The sequence below is a fragment of the Camelus bactrianus genome, chromosome 1, assembly GCF_048773025.1.
Source record: "Camelus bactrianus isolate YW-2024 breed Bactrian camel chromosome 1, ASM4877302v1, whole genome shotgun sequence".
NCBI classification, from domain to species: domain Eukaryota; kingdom Metazoa; phylum Chordata; class Mammalia; order Artiodactyla; family Camelidae; genus Camelus; species Camelus bactrianus.
The window spans coordinates 64,633,187-64,650,668 of NC_133539.1; the positions used below are offsets into that span (position 1 = coordinate 64,633,187).

At 46.6% G+C, this 17,482-nt stretch overlaps 1 protein-coding gene across 3 annotated transcripts in view; it reads left to right on the top strand.

Annotated features, from left to right (window-relative positions):
- Positions 1-253: 253 nt before the first annotated feature.
- The window catches only part of MB21D2 (Mab-21 domain containing 2), a 104,947-nt gene continuing 87,718 nt past the window's right edge, over positions 254-17,482 (top strand). The window contains exons 1-2 of one of the 3 annotated variants that reach the window (XM_074365881.1): positions 254-494; positions 1,057-1,261. In XM_074365881.1, coding sequence (XP_074221982.1) covers positions 402-494; positions 1,057-1,261 — 298 coding nt within the window. In that variant the 5' untranslated portion in view covers positions 254-401. The other 2 variants (XM_074365889.1, XM_045519793.2) reach the window with 2 other exon arrangements.

The following is a 17,482-nucleotide window of genomic DNA, read 5'->3' on the forward strand; positions in this document are numbered from 1 at the left end:
ATTTGCTGAGTAAGAGAATTTCACCTAGTCATTCAACGTTCATTGGAACCTGGGGCAATTCATTGTTTCCCCTCCCCTACACCCACACTTTAGTTTTCCTATCTTTATATGAGAGCAGGCTGGACCTCATTAAGTCATTATGTTAAGTTTAATAAGCTGTTATCCAGGAAAATTAATTACCTAGGGCAAAGGTAGGGGTACTTTAGAGGCCAATGGGAGTGTCTGTAGCGGACGGGGTGGGCACTCAGTTTTGTGTGTGTGTGTGTTTGATACGCTTACTTCTATCGTGTTTGGCAATCTGTGAAAAAAAAGAGCAGAAGATTGTTTTTACATTCCTTAAGGCTGTTTACTTCACCATCTAAAGGCACTGGAGTTCTTGAGACGGAAAGGCTCCCATCGGGATGCCCTCGCTCAGGACACCGCCCTTAAAATCAGACGGAGGAAGACTCTTTCCTCAACGCGCTTGGCAAGTCCTGCCGCCAAAGGGAGTGGAGGTAGGGAAAGAATACGTCCGCACCTCTCACGTTTGCCTGAGTACAGATTGCCAAGTGGCATAGGCGCGCAGACCTCTTATTTATTTATTTTTCTTTCCACTGGGTGCGCTGTCCCTTTAAATGGGGGACGCTGGTGCTGGCTCCGTAACACCGGAGCCGGCAGCTTGTTGATTTCAGAGCTGGTGAATTTCACATTGTTTCCACTTCACTTTCCTCGCCCGGGGGAGGCTCGGGTTAGCGCTACCAGGGCTATCGCCGTTGCCAGCGAGGGCCAGGGGAGGGCAGGGACCTGCAGCATCGGGACCGGCGTGGGGCCGCAGGAAGGGGTGTCGGGGCCACACACACGCACTCTCGCTGCAGTCCAGCTCCTCCTGAAGCCCGGACGCCCGGAGCGCACCGAGCCGGGACCGCCCGCCTAGACGCCCGCCCGCCAGCCCGCCCACGGGCGGGGGTCACCGCCAGCGAGCCCGCGAGGGGAGGAGGCCCAGGGGGGCCGGGCGGGGGGGCGGGGGTGGGTGCTGCAGCCGCCGCGGAGCTGCTACTCGGCGCGTTTTGTATGAAGATGGCGGCTCCCACCGCCAGCAAGGCAGCCTCCCTGGGCTGCAACAACAAGCCTGCGTTCCCGGAGCTGGATTTCAGGTCGGGAGCTCGGGTGGAGGAATTGAACAAACTCATCCAAGAATTCACGAAGCACGACCAGCGGGAATACGACGACCAGAGAGCACTGGAGATTCACACAGCCAAGGATTTCATCTTTTCCATGCTGGGTAAGGAGGAAAAGAGGGAGGTGTGTGCGTGTAATGGGAAGCGGAGTAAAGAACCCATTTCCCCTTCTCGCGCTCTCTTTTCTTCTTGGTTTTCTTCCCGGAGCCAGGTGCCGGGGGGTATAAACCATCTCTGTCCCGCCTCTTCCCTTCTTTCTCTGCCGCAACCTGAGCTGCCTTCCCTCCCCTCCTTACTATACTTTGCTCCGGGTCCCTTTGCCGCCCCCATTCGCTGGCTCTTTTGTTAATTTTCTCACCGGCCGGGGGCTGGTAGGCAGGTGAGGTGTCTTGTGGTGAAACGTCTCACTGCTGAGGGGAAACCCCTGGAAGCCGCGCGGTCCAGGTGAGAACCGGCGGCGCCTTTCAGTTCAGGGATTTGTCTCCAGAGGCACCGACCTGCCCCTTCCCAACGCCGAGTCTCGGGTGCTCTCCAGAGCTCGGGGCGCCGAGATAGCCTGGGGCTCTGGCTTGGCGCCCGAGCGACAAGTTGCTCTCCAGTCTTACGGCGCGGCGCTGTCACGCCGAGCCCCCGGTGGCCAAACTTGTTGGGTGTTCCCTAGTAACCCGCTGAAGGAGGCTGGGCGCCCAGAGTTCTGCAACTTTGGTTTGCAAACAGATTTCCCATTAAAGCGGTCGGAAGCATTTCCGGTGCTTCTCTGGGGTTCTTGCTGAGCTCGGAATTCCTAATTGCCTGCTCGAGAATGAACGCTCGGAGCTCCAACCCCAAGGAGCGCCAGCCCCCTCCTCTTTGTGTATTGTCTCTGTGCTGGCCTAGAGAGGTGTCTCGGGTTTCGAACCCCAGGGACGTCCGGGTGTAGAATAATGCCGCCACTCCCATCCCCCAGCCCTGCACCTACAGGTCCTTAAGAGATTGTTTAATGTTATGTGAAGGAAGATAATCGAGCCAGGCCTGGGAGACCGAGCCCCTCCCCAGGTATCCTGTCGGTAGGATTATTGCTACTGAGGTGTTGTGTGAGTGTCGGCTGCTGTGAACCCCCCAGGTAGCTTGCAGCTCCGACAGTGCAACTCTGGCTGCCGTGCAGTACGTGGCCTGGCCGTTCACATTCTGCAGGACCGGGGCTCCAATGTAGCGCTGCCCTAACCCGTGTCTCTGAGCGCTCTACAAATACATTCTGAGGCAGTTTTCCAGGTAGTGGAAAATTTGATTGAAAAAAGGTCTTTGACCGCACGGGAAGACAGCTTTTGCCTTCCTCCCGCTGCCGACTTGAATTTCAGCCGGCTTTCTGCCGTTGCTGGTTCTCCCGCAGGGTACCTGACCTCTAGGGTTTCTTCCTCCTCACAGTCCCGGGGGCGGGGGCGGGGTGGGGGGGGTGTAATACTAATTGAACGTGTGGCCGCGGACAGTGGTAACGTTCTGGGAAGTTGGATGAAGCATGTTAAAACTTGGGGCTGGATTTTACCTTTTGCTCCACACTTCCCTAGCGTAGCCTAGCTTGTGTATGGCGTTGTGAAGCTCTCCGTTTAGATATCCGGCCATTCAGCCTGTGTCAATACAAGTGTATTCAGATGAATTAAACGTGGTGTCTGTGTGTCTGTGTTTAAACAGCTCCTTAACCTGATAGTGGGATGAGCTTCCAGATCTGGAAACTGGCACAGTGATTGTCAGATGGGTGGGGATACACAGAGAAGGCTCAGGGCAGTTATTTAAGTTGCTTAATCACAGCCTTTCTCTTTGACATAAATCATGGAAGTCTGCCATTGTGTTGGTACAGACCCCGCATCAATTCTGATGTCTCCTGCCCTAGGTGTTCGCTAGAAAAATGTACTGGGTACCACTGATCAGGATAGTCGTGAAACAGAAAATGGGAAGATGAGGGGAGGGGTAAGTTTCCATGCCCAGCTCATTAGGAACTTCTCAGCTAACCCCACAGCTGATACACTGATTTCACAAAGGCTTTACCCAGATATGAAGGGTGAATTATTGCAGGGTGCTTAATTTATACATGTGTTTAATGTCATGAGTGGCATTGTGTTGACAGGTCAATGAAATTCCCTTTTGTTCCTTTTTATCCAGTTGACCTTGCAAGAGACGTCTTTCTTGCCCCCTAGGAATTTGATGTTTCCACCTGCAGGAGAGAAAATTCAGGAGAATGTCATTTAAGCCTCTTGCCCCTCTGGACACTAGAAAGCAGATGGCGAAATGAGCTTGCCTGTGTGTGGTGCTGCATTCATTTGTGAGTTCCTTGCTGTCCTCTAATGAGGTGCCGGCCGCTCTAGACAAGTGAAGGTTTGGCGACAGTGAGGGTCCCTGTGTGGGTTTACTTTTTCTAAAGCGGATTTTCGCTGGGCTGAACAAAAAACAAAAAAACCCCAAAATCCCTTTCTGTGCACTTTGTTTCATTTGCCACAGTCTTTTATGAATATGCGAATAAGTTATCTTAATGACCCTCAGTTTGTGAAGGTGTTGCTGGGGTAGTGGCAGGCCCTTATTTCCAGGAGTTTTGGTGGGGGGTGGGGGTGCGGGGGGTGAGTCCTCATGGCTTTGTTCTGCCTCTTTCTGAGCGGTACCTGAGGATTGTCAGCGACTTTGAAACGTATCCCCTCACACAGAACCAAATGGGAGAGGAATTTGGTGCAGACCTCTTTGATGGAGCTGTGGGTAACACTACCTCTGTTTTTAGGCAGTTGGCAGGGGCAGCCCCTGTCTGTATAAGACTGTTAGCCTGGACTGAAGACCCCCAGCTTCCCAGATCCTTTTTGTTTTCTCTCGATTGGAGGCAACTTTCCACAGAAGAGCCAAGTGGTGATAGACTGTTGTCATAATCAGTGACCCATCAGCACCAGGCAACTCCACTGTCTTATCACAGCAGGGATCTGCATAGTTGGTGGAGTTGATCTGAGCCTGTTGGTGGTCACCCAGCTCTCCGTGGTCTGTCCTGACATTCTCTGCTTGTCCCGAGATTCTGAGTCCTTTGGAGGCAGATGTTTGCGGGAGTCATCTAGACTCACTCCTTTCTCTCTATACCCTGGTCTTTTAAGAGAATGATTGCTGTTATTATCTAGTTAATATTTGAGAGCCCAGATTGTGGGAGAGGCTGGCAGTGCATAATAAACACCATTTATCAAAATTCAGGGAAATTGCCAGAGTTCATTAATGTTTTAATAATATTTGGTATTTGCATAATGTCTCTGCCAGCTCTTTTGTTATCTTCATTCCCTGGCGAGGTCGGATGAAGACTGGTTGTATCCCCATTGAACAGATGCAGAACAGGGGTTATGCAGAAGCTAGAAAAGCCAGGAAGAAACAAGCCATCGCTTCCCCTCCAATCCAAACAGTTGATACCATGGTGTGGTCATTAGGGAAGTTGTCACTTACTGATTGCCTTCTTGGTGCCAGGAGCGTCACACAGCCTTAGGAGTAGGTATTGCTTTCCCATCACCCAAGTGAGGATATTGAAGTTTATTGGGGTTAAGAATCATCCAGAGTCCCACGGCCAATAAACAGAAGCAATGCTGCTAAAACTCACGTTGGCTCGATTCTGAGTCATGTTCCTCTTCTCTTAGTTGAGACTATTAAGAGTTGATGCATTAAACCTAGAGGAGGGGCTTTGTTTCAAAAAAAATAAAATAAAATACCGCCTCTTCTTTTTAGGATCTTGTTGCTGATTTCAACTGTAAGTATTAGGGTAATCCAAGTAGCATCCAAGGTGAGTTCTGGAACACTCTGAGTTCGAGTAGTTTATTCCAGAATAAAAGCATTTGTTTGAACTTCAGGTTGAGAAAATAATGGTCATTATAATAAAATGTTAAAATCTGTGGTTCCTGTCTCAGTCTGCCTCTTGCTGGCTAGGTGGTCTTAGTTTTTTCATCTCTTAAACACAGATAATGGTATTCATATCTATTAAATGTGGACAGTAGTAATGCATTGTTTCAGAATTGTTATGTGTGAATGTTGTTGCTTTGTAAGCTGAAAAGGAACGTATACCTGATTTTATTATTTATTTAAAAGAAATGGGCATGATTAGAAAATCTAGTGACCTTAACCCTGGAATTGTTTCTGCAGCCTGCTGTCAGACTACAGAGTATGATTAGAGGTGACCCAGGAGAATACATGCTCTGGCTGTAGAGGGCGTGATTCATTCCAGCCCAGGTTGCCATTTGTTAAGCTCATACTGGTTGCTGGCCATTGTGCTAGCTACTTTGCATAAATCTGTTAGTTCATGTAATTTTCTTCCAAAAACCTTTGTAAGGATAAATATCATCAAGCCTATTGTGGAGGTGAAGGAGGTGGTATTATCCCCTTTTAAAGGTGAAACAGTGCAGCTCAGAGAGGTCAAGTACTTATGCAAAAGTCACACAGAGTTTGAGTTTGAACCCAGGTATGTCTGACCCCAAAGCTCATGTTCCTTCCACTGCAGGAGCAATCATCTTCCATCGCTTTTGGGTCAGGCCACCAAAAACGCCCCAGTCCCTGGCGAGTGCTGTCCTCGGCAGCCTGCTAGGCCTGCAGGAGCAAGGAAGTTCTCTTTTTGCCTGCCTATCTGTCTCTGTCTGTCTTTCTCTCTTACTTTCATGCATTCAACAAATATTTACTGAATGTTCTACTGTTTGCCAAGCAGTGTGCAGGGTGCTAAGGGTAAAATAGTGAGGAAAAACTTGAATTCATACGGGCCTTTGGAGATCCCGTCAACTCCAGGAGCATAGTTTGCTGGCTCTCGGCTCCTCTCAGGGCTCTGGTGAGGTGCTCCTGAGGGCTGCTGGACCTGCCATATCTTTAGGCATTTTCTGTATCTTCAGAATAGGCCATCTTGAAACCCTGTCTTCCCAGTGTTTGAATGTCACTTTTCCGTAACAAGTTTATCTAGCCATCTTTATTGAGGGACTGTGTTGTGGATCGTTGCTTTGTGGGCCTCCAAGTCTTGGTAAGTTCCTTAGCGTTCTAGTCACTAAGGTACTGTAGTATCTGCAGATGACAAGGTTGTCTTTGAAGTCTGTTCCAACTCTGAAAACATTATGTATCGAGGGCCGGGAAGTCCCTTTGAACATTTGTTTTTGCTTCTAGTTTGGGTTGGTTTCAGTTCTCCATCCGTGGTTCTGGGTGGTTGGTCGCTGCCTGCGTGACAGGAGACCCCTGGAGCAGTTGATGATCCCGGATCTTCCCAGGACGCCTTGTTGGGCCCCCCATTGGATAATGCATTTCTTGGGATTAGACTGGGCCCCTTTTTGTATTTATAGAAACAGTAGAGTCTCTCATGTCAAGCGAGGAACTTGTCACTGAGTGTTAGCTCTTTAGACTCTCCTGGAGCCTTTTAACAATTTGGGATCTCTGGTCCTGTTTCAGACCTATTGAATCCGAATCCCCAGAGATCCCCAAACTGGCTGCTCAGCACTCTGACATCCTGTCCCGTATTAGGCCTGATGTTGCATTCCCTGTCCAACAGAGCGGCTTGTACGCACAATGAGCTGATCCCAGTTGACTCTGGAGACGCGAACTAGGCTGCTCAGCCTAACAAGCAGATATGTCTGTGGGCTCCTGGAAGGTAATGCTGGAGTCCTTCCCTGTGGGACAGAGACAGGGAGGCAGAGTGATTGAGATGATTAGAATGTTTCCTCTGTGTCAGAGGGTGTAATAGGGTTTCACATCATTGGATCATTTAATTGACATCATAACCTTTGGAGGTAAAGATGTATGGGGAACTCTAGGATTGGAAAAATTCAGAAATTTGTTCAAGTTTACCAGCAAGTAAATGGCTTAGTTGGGGCTTAACCAATGTCAGGCTGATGCAAAACCCTTGCCTTTAAAAGTGACACTGTTCTGCACTCCGGAGGGGCAGGAGAACCAGATTCTAGCCCCAGCTCTTCCAGTTACTTGCTGTGTGGCTTTGGGCAAGTCACTTAACAGACTCTGAGTCTCATATTCAGAAGAGTATGGAGGTTGGCGCAAATAATCATACCTACCTTGTGTGTACAAGTGTATTCAGTTCTGAATCTGAGAGTACCGAAGGATTGAGTTCTAGTTCCAGCTCTGTTTTGTACTGTCTAGAATGTGTGTTACCCTGAATAAGTCACCTAACCTCTTTGGGCCCTTTTTGCCCATGTTCCAATTATAGAAAATACAAAGAGGTAAAATCACCTCCAAATTCTAATTACTGCTAATAGTTGACGTACTTTTTCCCCCTAGACATCTATGTTTATAAAACATGCTTTTACCCACTCATACTTACATGCATATGTTTTATGTACATAATCCTATCGGATATGTGTATTTTTAGTAAATTTGTCAATACGCTGTCATCTACTACACATTTGAACAGAAGCTATAACCTGTGAAAAGGTGTTCTTTAGCTCCTTTCATTCATCTTTGATTCCAAAAGAAGATGCTTGTTCTGGAACTTAGAGCACATTCTGTGATTTGATGACTGCAGGATGGTGGACCTTCTTGTTGGTGACTTCTGAGGGTCTGACCAGCCTTTCAGTGCCTCCTCCTCTTCGTGTCTTTGCATGTTCTACATGGTCTCGTAACATTACCCGCATTTCTCCTTTACTTCTTTTTCTCAGGCTGTTTTCTCTATTAGGATTTCTTAACCTATGGTCAATGGAAACATGGAAACTTGGAACTCTGTGGACTTGAATGGGGAAAAATTACATCTTTTATTTTTAACCTCTAACTGAAAAACTGAATTTCCTTCCATTATAAAAGTAGGTACCAAGCCATTAGCAGTACCTCTTGTTTTTTTGCTTTTGTTGCCAGTAGAAATCACAGATATTTCCATTTCACGTTACAGTTGTTACAGATGCCTTGAAAAAAATCATTTATCACTGCTTTGAAATTATGGTGGATGTCAGATTTGCTGTTAGATTTTATTTAATGCATTAATAGAGAGTCACACCTGTTACTCATAGATTTATTTTTTAAATGTATTTTGTGTTTTAATGCCAATTTTCTTTGAAGTTCTGTGTAATGTTAACATTTATTTAAATATACTTTTTTTTTTTTTTGCAGGGGTCCAAAGTTGGTTGCTTTTCTAACCTGTCAAGACATCTATGTCACAGAGGCAGTTAAGAGTCTCAGCTTCTGATGACAGCATTCTGACACCTTATCTCTGCTTTGTTTTCTTCTCCCAGCTCAAATGCCACTTGACTCATGAAGCTTTCCTTTGTCTCTCCAAGGAGAAAAAAATTTTCCTTTCCTCTGGGTTCTTCTAACACCTGGTCACCTTTTATAGCCCCCAGCACATTCTTCCCCATGCTATTGGCTAAGTAATCTCTGCTCCTTTATCTTGGCAGCACCCAGTGAGGTCGTGTAAACACTAGTTACTAACAGAATGTTAAGTGATTTTTCAAAAAGCCCTTCTGTGTGAAGCTGCCTTATTTCAGGCTCTATTTAAGGCATGAGCTCTTTCTGACACTGTCTCTTTATGACTTCCCCCTCCCATTAAGCCAGTCTCTATGTCATCTTCTCTGGAGTCAAGAAAATCTTTTTTTGATCTCCTTATGTGGTAGGGGAGTTTTTTTCTAGATCCCAGAAATAACATCCTCAAAACTTATCACAGGGCGGTTTAAGGAATGTCCCAAGTAATTGCTGTAGCTTATTGACTGAGAGCAGCAAACAGTGACTTGTGGAAATGTCCCCTTTCTTGTAGACTCTGGCTTTTCTTCCCTGGGCATCCAGGGTACTTGAGAGCCTGCTGCACACCCACACTTGGGGCTTTAAAGGATGTGCAGAAAGCATTAAGTCATCTTGCCCACAAAGGTGTTCTGTGTACTTATCAGTCAGCGTACAAGTGTTCAGATGCCACCTTTGGAATTCAAATTGCAGCAGTTCTTTATGATCATAAACTACTGTTATTTGCCATCAATAATAATTCATCTTTGTACAGTGCTTTATAGACTACAGTACGTATTAGCATCTGGTATGGTGTGGTATAGTCTTTGGACCGGTCGTTGAGAACTGTTGTATAGGAACTGGTACATTTACAGATGGGAGTACTGAGACTCTGGGAGGTGATATGACTTAGTTGAGGGTCATAGAGTAGGTTAGTAGGTTACAGAACAGGGCTCTGCCCAGATCTCCAGTGTCTTCTCCACACACTGCCTGCAAAGGGCTTGTGGCTTTTTCCCCCAGGCATCTTTCATGGTTACTGGCCTGAGTCCGTGTTCCCAGACCAGGCAAGGGGAGCAGCTTCCATGCCTCTCTGGGCTCTCCCACCCTCCCTGGTACAGGGTAGGTGAGGCTGGCTGAGGGTGCCGTGGCTAAGTACATACTCTGTGGGTACGCATTCTCCGTGTCTGATTGTTGGGCCTCGACCGTCTGCTTCTGAGGGTCTGAGACAGTGTTCACAATGGACTTGGGTGACTACTTGCCAGCTGAGTGATCTCTTTAAGGAGAGTTCATAATTATGCCATTATGTGAGGACCTGTCTCCAAGAAACAGCTATCTTGTTTTTCATCCACTTAAGTGCCTTTTCTTGAATCCCCTCTGCACAAGAGAAAGAGACAGATTACTAGGGACAGTGCTGCTATGAATAAAGCTGGCATGGGGAACTGTTGTTCAGTTTGTTTATTTGTTATAGTTCTTTCCTCACCACAAGAAGACATGATTACTATTTGTGAGTTAAGTTAGTAGTGGGGGTTGGTGTAAGTCTTGTGTAGGTTTTTGTTTCTTCTAACGAGTATTTGAATATTTACAATGTATGTAGAATAGTGTTAAGCATTCATTCATTAATTCGTTCAACATATATCAGAGTGCCTATCATGAACTAGTATAATTACTATGGTGTAATTACTGCATATCCTAAGTGCACAGAGTGGCAAATAAGAGAAGCAAGGTCACTACCTCCATAGGGCTTATGTTCTTTGGGGGATTCAACAAGATTTGAGCTCACGAATAAACAGGGATGTGTGCTTAGAAAAAAACCAAACAGATTATTATGACGGAGGGTAACTGGGTAGAATGAGGTACAGAGTGGTAGAGGCGGCCTCTCTCAAGTAGTGACATTTGAACTGGAAGAGTAAGAAGGACCCAGGCATCTGAAGACTGATGGAAGAGTATTCAGGTAGCTAGAACAACATGTGCAAAGGCCCTGGGGTGGGTGCATCTGAAAGCAGCTTTCAAGGCTGCTTAAATTATAGCAAGTTTTATTTGACGTCTACAAGGAGGGATGGTCTATATTCAGATTCTGCCCAAGGTGGACAGAATGGGCTGCCTGCCTTAGAATGTAGTGATTTTCCCACAGGTAGAGATTTTCCAAGTGGGGTTGCCCTATGCGTAGGCTCCTGTTGATAGAATTCAGGGACTAGGGGAGAGGAGGACAGTGTAGAAATGTTGGGTTACAGGTCCCCAGAAGGCCCTTTGTAGCATGTAATTCTCTGATTTCACCTCTGATAGCCCTAAGCTAGTAACAGTGGATTCTGTATTAACTGATTTCTGGGTCACACTGCAGTTTTCATGGGATGATGATAGAGCCTTTATTTTTTACCTGGACCTCCACAGTCTGCAAAATACTTTCATAGGCATAACCTAATTTTGACTTCTCACAGTAACCATATGAGGTAGGTCTTATTATTGCCTCTTTTTAAACATGGGATGAAAGTGATCAAGAGACATTAAGTAGCTCTCTCAAGGTCTCTAAATGGTTGAGGTGGAGTCAAACTGAAGTCCTCTGAAGCTCACTCCATATTCTTTGTGTGATGCTGATTCCAAAAACCTACCCCTCCTACCTCACCTCAGAGTATGGGGGAAGGAGGATTTCTGGTCCAGAGAGAGGCACTGAGGATCGGTTGGAAGAGCCAAGGCAATAGACTGCAGGTCTGCACATGCTTGTGGTTGGTGTGCAACTTGTAAGCACTTTTCTAGGTGGCTTCAAGATCACCCTTTTAGCAGCTGCAGCTGTTCCTAATAGCAGCTGCTTGTGCGGATGGTGTTGTGATTAATAAAGAAAACGCAACAGTTTGTTCTCTCAGCTGTGCCCTTGGTGTGCGCAGCCTGCTTCCGTTCAGACTGTGTTTCTGATCTGGAACGACACAATCCGCTGGCGTATGGTGCCTGAGGGGCTTACAGCCCAGCTGTGAGAAGGGGTGGTCCCTCTCGATCCGAGCTGGGGAGCCCAGCGCCCACCAGGGACTGGGCAGTAAAGAAAATGAGCACAGTGGGCAGCGCAGTCAATGCCAGCTGGTTCCTGATGTCAGCGTCAGGGATGCCGGGGAGTTGGCAGGTGAAGGAGATCACCTCTTACCAACCTTGTTTCAGGGGGGCCCCTGTTCCTCAGCCCCGGCCAGTCATCCCTCCACTGCTGTGCTCTCTGCTACTGTGCTTCAGTCTCCTGGGTCTTAACACACTGAGACCACCCCCAGAGTTTCTGATCCAGTAGGTCTGGGCTCCAGCCCTGAAAATTTGCCTTCCTAGCAAGCTTCCAGGTGACGTAGCTGCTGCTGAGCCAGACTCTGCACTTTCAGAACCACTGCTGAGAGTCTAGGGCAGATAGAACTTGAATGTTTTAAGAGACCTGATGAACCTTGATTTTTATGTGAAATCTCCAGATTTTCAAATATTGAGAACAAAATTAAATACTAAAGGAACAAAATGTGGTTTAAAACTGTAGGTCAAACGGAACACTGTGGCTGTCTGTTTATCTTCTCTGGTTTGGAGTTTGAGACTCAGGGGCTGTAGTTTATTCATTAACACATAGCTAGTTTGGGGGCAGAATCATGATTAGAAAACAGGTTTCTCCATCTGCCTGCCGTGTGGGGGTGTGTGTGTGTTTGTGTGTGTTAGTCCTAGCATACTGTTTCCCAGGTTTTCCCTTTGAATATAAAAACCATCTATGTAACTGAAAATAATAAAAACAACACTAAAATAATGTTTACCATGTTCCAAGAATAGTCTAAGTGCTTTATACTTTATATATATATTAACAACAGTTAATTCTAACAACAATCCTATGAGGGAGGTTTTATTCTTATTTACCTATGAGAAATCCAAAGCACAGAGACGTTAAGTAATTTGCTCAAAGTCACAGAGCTAGTGGTAGAGTGGGAATTTGAACCCAGGAAGTCTAGCTTCAGGCAGAAAACAGCAAATAATTATAAACGTTCTTCTTTTTTATTTTTTAACCTCATTAAGAAAAAATTTTCCTTCCACAAAGTGGAAATCACTGATGGAATACTACAACTTTAATGCTGTTAGGAAACTTTGAAATTGGGTGGCCTGAGTTTCTCCCACCTCCATTTCACAGAAGTGGAAACTGAGGCCCTGAAGGGAAAGGAAATTTGATCATCCTGAATACTGATTTAACTTTTGAGCAAGGTGGAGGTGAGATAAATGTCCAGTGAGTGACTGCTTCTTGAGAAAGGTGTTTGCACCTGAGACTGTCCACTCAGCATCTGCTAACCTCCCTAGGGGTGGGGGGGCTGCCTGGGTTTAAAGTGAAGGGAAGGCACGTTGAGATACTGTGCTTCGAAGTACAGAACGTTTCCCTGCCGCCGAGCTGCCTTGTAGTTCGCAGTCTTTTTTAATTGCTATTAGATGAAGGATGCTAAATAAATAACCTGGTGGGCACAGTGTATTTCTAGAGTGTCATGTTTGCTTTCTGTCTTTTGATTGTTCCTTGTCTCTTTTTTTTTTCTTGTGATGTGTGTTCTTTTCTCACATCTCTGCTGTCTACACAGCTTTGAGTATCACAATGAATATTTTCATCTCTGAACAGTCTGTAGCTACAGCAAGGAAGGGGGCTGGCTGAGTGGACCACAGGACGCTGGGTCCAGCCTGTGGTTGGGAGGAGTCAAAGCTCCAGGGGCTGGTAAGACTCCTGGGGATCTTCTCTCTCTGCTGCTGGTCTAAGAACTCAGAGCCTTAGGAGGATTTAGAGAGTTGTAATAGGATTCAAAGAATTATAGAGGACTTAAACCAGCGGGGATCTTCCTGAGATCAGTTCATCCATCCCATCATGTTGCTGGTAGGGAAATTTAACCCCATGGTGAAGAGTGACTTTTTCAAGGTCAAACTGGTGGTGGTGAGGATACTGATGGTGTTGAGAAACTCTTCCCTGCTGTTTATCAGGTGTTGTTCGAAGTGCTCTGTAATCATTAACTCATTTAATCCTCACAACAATCCTGTGATGGGGGTGCTGCTACTGTCCTGCTTTGCTGATAAGGAAACTACAGCAGTTCAACTTGCTCAAGCTGGTGAGAGGCTGGATTCAAACCTAGGCAGTCGGGCTCCTAACCCTTTGCACCTTTCTATAACAAGAGCGCCGTTACCATGCTGGGCTCTGTGCTGGTTGCTGGCATAAAACAAAGAGGTGTTAAACGAGGAGGGAGGATGGAAGTCAGGGAGTAGTGGGCAGAGTGGAGGAGAGGTTGGTTTGATTGTTCTCCAAGCCGGTTGGTTGCTAATATGATTCTTCTGCCTCCTGGTCCAGTCTTTTTCATTCTATCATTTGGCCTTTCTTGGCAGCCCTCAGAACAAACATTCTTTTGATGCTTGTGGTTTATATTTATTGAAAGTCCTTTGTTTGAAATACTATCTTATCCACAGTCTCGTCATTTTGGAAATAATAATGTATGTCTCAGCTAACTGATTGATTTAAGGCTGCATAAAGGTTAAATGGGCTCTTGATGCTATGTAAATTAGGGCAGTCGTATGAAGGCAGACTCCCCAGTGCTGCCCCGCTCCCCGTTTCACTCCAGATTTAGAACATTTAATTAGGACATAGTTAATGTAGTCTATCGTTTGGGGAGAATGGGGAGCTGATCTTTTCTCAGTGAAAGGCAGATGCCAAATGTACTAAGACAGTTATTTGGAAATCAAAATTTATAAATTGAATTGGGTTTTATGTGAACTAAGGGATCTGCCTCTTTAGTGCTGTGTCTGCTTTTGAAAAGTGAGTAATTATTTAAGTAAATAACCCCGTCCAGCTTCCCTGCTTTCTAAGGGCAAATGTTTGTACCTTGCTTGACTTAAAGCATTGAATCACGTTGGCATTGGGCTTCAAAATCCATCGATGGACCAAAATGACTGCTTGAAAATCTAGTGCTTATGATGCAAAGATTGGAACTGGAATCCTCTGAGAAGCCTCGTCCCCAGCCTCCTTACTCATTGTTTTCCTGTGATGTAATCTCAGGGGGGGATGGAACATCCTGGGTGGATGAGCTCATCTGGACAGAGTAGAAATTCATGGGAGAGAACTTTATCATTTCTGGTTCTGGAGAAGGAGAACTGATGGGAAATGATCTTTGAATATCTTTGTGTCATTCAAGAGCAACTACCTCTGTTCTGTGTCCTGGATCCCATCCTCTCTGCAGGCCCAGCCCCCTCCTTGGGGGTTATCTCTGCCCCCTTCTTCTGCAGTTTCTCCTGCTTTACTGACTCCTTCCTGAACAATCACACGAGCAGTCTCCATACATTCCTTCTGTAGAGACCCTAGAGAATTTCAGTGCAGTAAGCCGTCTGTGGGGAACAAGCATTCATGTCGTTGATACAAGTCTTAGAAGGAGATGGACAGTGGACGGGGGGAGTAGATTATGTTTAAGGCCCTGAAGGAAAAACCAGCATGGTGCTGAGATTCGCCTTTCCTTCTCCAGCCTGACCTTGTCCACCATTCTCTCCTAACTCTCCCCGCTTGGCTTCCGTGGCAGCATACTCTTCCTGGTTTTCTCCTTTTTCTCCATCTCCATGGAAGGGACAGACCTGTATTTCTCTGTCCAGCCCTTGGTGACGCTTTGGTCTCTTCTCCCCTCACACTTTCTCTCACCGACTTGCAGCGCCATTTTCCATCCCTGTTGCTGCCTCCGAGCCGGTGCCCCAGCCGGGACTGCTGGTCTCCCCCTTAGACTCTTCCACTTGGATGGCCCAAAGGTGCCACAGATGGAGTGTCCAAAGTGAATCTGTCTGTGCTTCAGCCCTGCTTCTCCTCAGCCAGCCATGCCACCTTTCACAAAAGTGCCCAGGACAGGAACTTGGGAGTCACCCTGAGGCCCCCGTCTCGTCCTCCTGCCCCAGAGCTGAAAAGGAACAGAGGCCTGTCCATTCTGCCTCCTCCTCCAGACTCTGTTTTTTTTCCCACCTCCATTCCCACCGTCACCTCCTCACTTCAGGCCACTGTTACCTGTTTCCTGGGTTACTGCAATCGTCTCCCTGGGTTTTCCACTTCTAATCATGCAGCTCTTAAGTCCATTCTGCATGCTGAGTCGCCTTTTAAATATGCCTGAACCCTCAGGGGCCTGCCATCGTTCTTCACGGAAAGTTCAAACTCCTTAGCTTATTTCACAGGGCCTTGGGGGACCTGGCTCCTGCTTATGTCTCTGGCTCCACCTCCGGCCAGGTCCTGATGTCGCGACCTGAAAGGTTCTGAATGTGATGAGAAGGCCTCAGTGCTCGGTCTCCTATGTTCACGCCTCATCTCAAACCTCAGATGCCTTCCCTCTCTTGGTTTCTACCATACTGGCCTTTCTGTTCTTTGGAAACCCCTCATCCCCACCACTGCAGCCCTTTTCTGGAATGCCCCATCCCTCCTCCCACACGCCTGTGCAGCGCCTTCACCTCTACTTCCCCAAATGTTCTCAGCTCACTCAGATCATCACTTCTTGAGAAGGCCGTTCAGGCTGGCCCGGGACAGGGTGGATTCTCCTCAGTGGGCAGTCTGACTTCCCAGGTGTCTCAGTTGCCCTGATCAGTCATGAATCTGCAGTCATTTGTGGTTGGTGTCTGACGTTTCCCATTGTCATGAGAGCCCAGTGATAGATTATCATGGTTCTGTTCTTGTTTGTCTTTTTCTCCTCGCCGGAAACAGAGTTGTTCAGTAAACACTGCTGATATGGTTGGCTACTTGGTTTTTTGTTCTTGAACTTGAGCAGGTAGGTGGAACACAGTTCGCAGTAGGCACTGAGATGGCCCCGTGTGTGCTGAGTTTGAAGTACATACCCTGGTGTGTTGAGGTGAGCTCTCTTCTGAGTCTCGCACTTCTCTGCAGCACAGGGCCGTGGAATTATAAAAGTGTGCGCTTCAGAACTTGTCTAGTCCAGTTGCTTCCAACCTTTTCTAAACATGAGGGTCTTTTTTACCAGTTAAAAAATTATGAGGGTTCAAATGGTACTGGTTATACTTTTACTATCCATTTATTGGAGAAAGATGAGCAGTTATAGAAAGCTACTGTGACTTTAGCTAACCATGTACATTACTTTGAATTTTTTCATAATAACATCTATAGATATTTGAAAAATAGAGAATGCTGATGGGCACACAGATTTATAGCACCAATAACTCCATGCCTCTGTGGTCCCTTCGTCAGGAACCGGCCACTTGGTCTGACCGTGTATTATCCAGATTCACATCAGACTTAGAACTGGTTTCCTGTGGGCTTGGGTTTCTCCTGTATATGCATTTGATTTGAGTAGCATGGTGTTTTTAAATATTTAGAGCAAACATTTAAAAGTTGGGAGGTTTTGCACAAAACCAGATTTCCAACTTGGAAAATTAGAAGGACCATACCTTATTTTTTGTGTGGCCATAATCACCTGGTACTGAACAGCAGCTGCCTTCCATAGAAATGCCACCCTTTCTCCAGTTTGTCCCAGTCTTCAGTCCATCTCTCCTACCACATAGCAAGTTCCTGGTAGGGTGGGAACTAGAAAGCCGGTGACTTCACCCCTAGAGCGAGGCCATCTCCATCGTGTGAGGAGGCTTGTGAGCACTCAGGGATTTTTATCTGTTTTGTTCACTACTATATTCCCAGTCTCCAGTACAGTGCCTGGCACATAGTAGGTGATTATCTACCTACTTAGTTAGCCATGGTCATACTTTTATCTGTATTGGTGTGTAGTGCCTCTTAGTGGATGGTACAAAAGAAAGAGCCCTGGGTGCAGAGTCAGGAAACCTGAATCCTTGTCTTCTCACCCTTACTGACTGGCTTGGTGACCTTGAACAAGACCCTAACCTCTCTGAACCTCAGTTTTGTCACTTGGCACCAATTTGTAAATACCTCTTGACCCGTACAGAGCTGTTGGATCTCCTGAGGGAAAACTGTTCAGTATAAAGGAATATGTTTGTTATTAACTCCCCCATCCTCTCTTTCCTCATGTCTCCTCTCTCTCTCTGTGATGGAGGAATCATTTATTGTTGCACCTTGATGTTCACTTTAGAAATATGGGAAGGGAGCTATTGATTTCTCTCCCCGACCCTCCCTTACCCACCTCATGTCTGGACGCCTCCTTTAATCCCAGCCCCCCTGCTCCTGCTGGGGGTCCCACAGCCATAAGCAAGCTCCT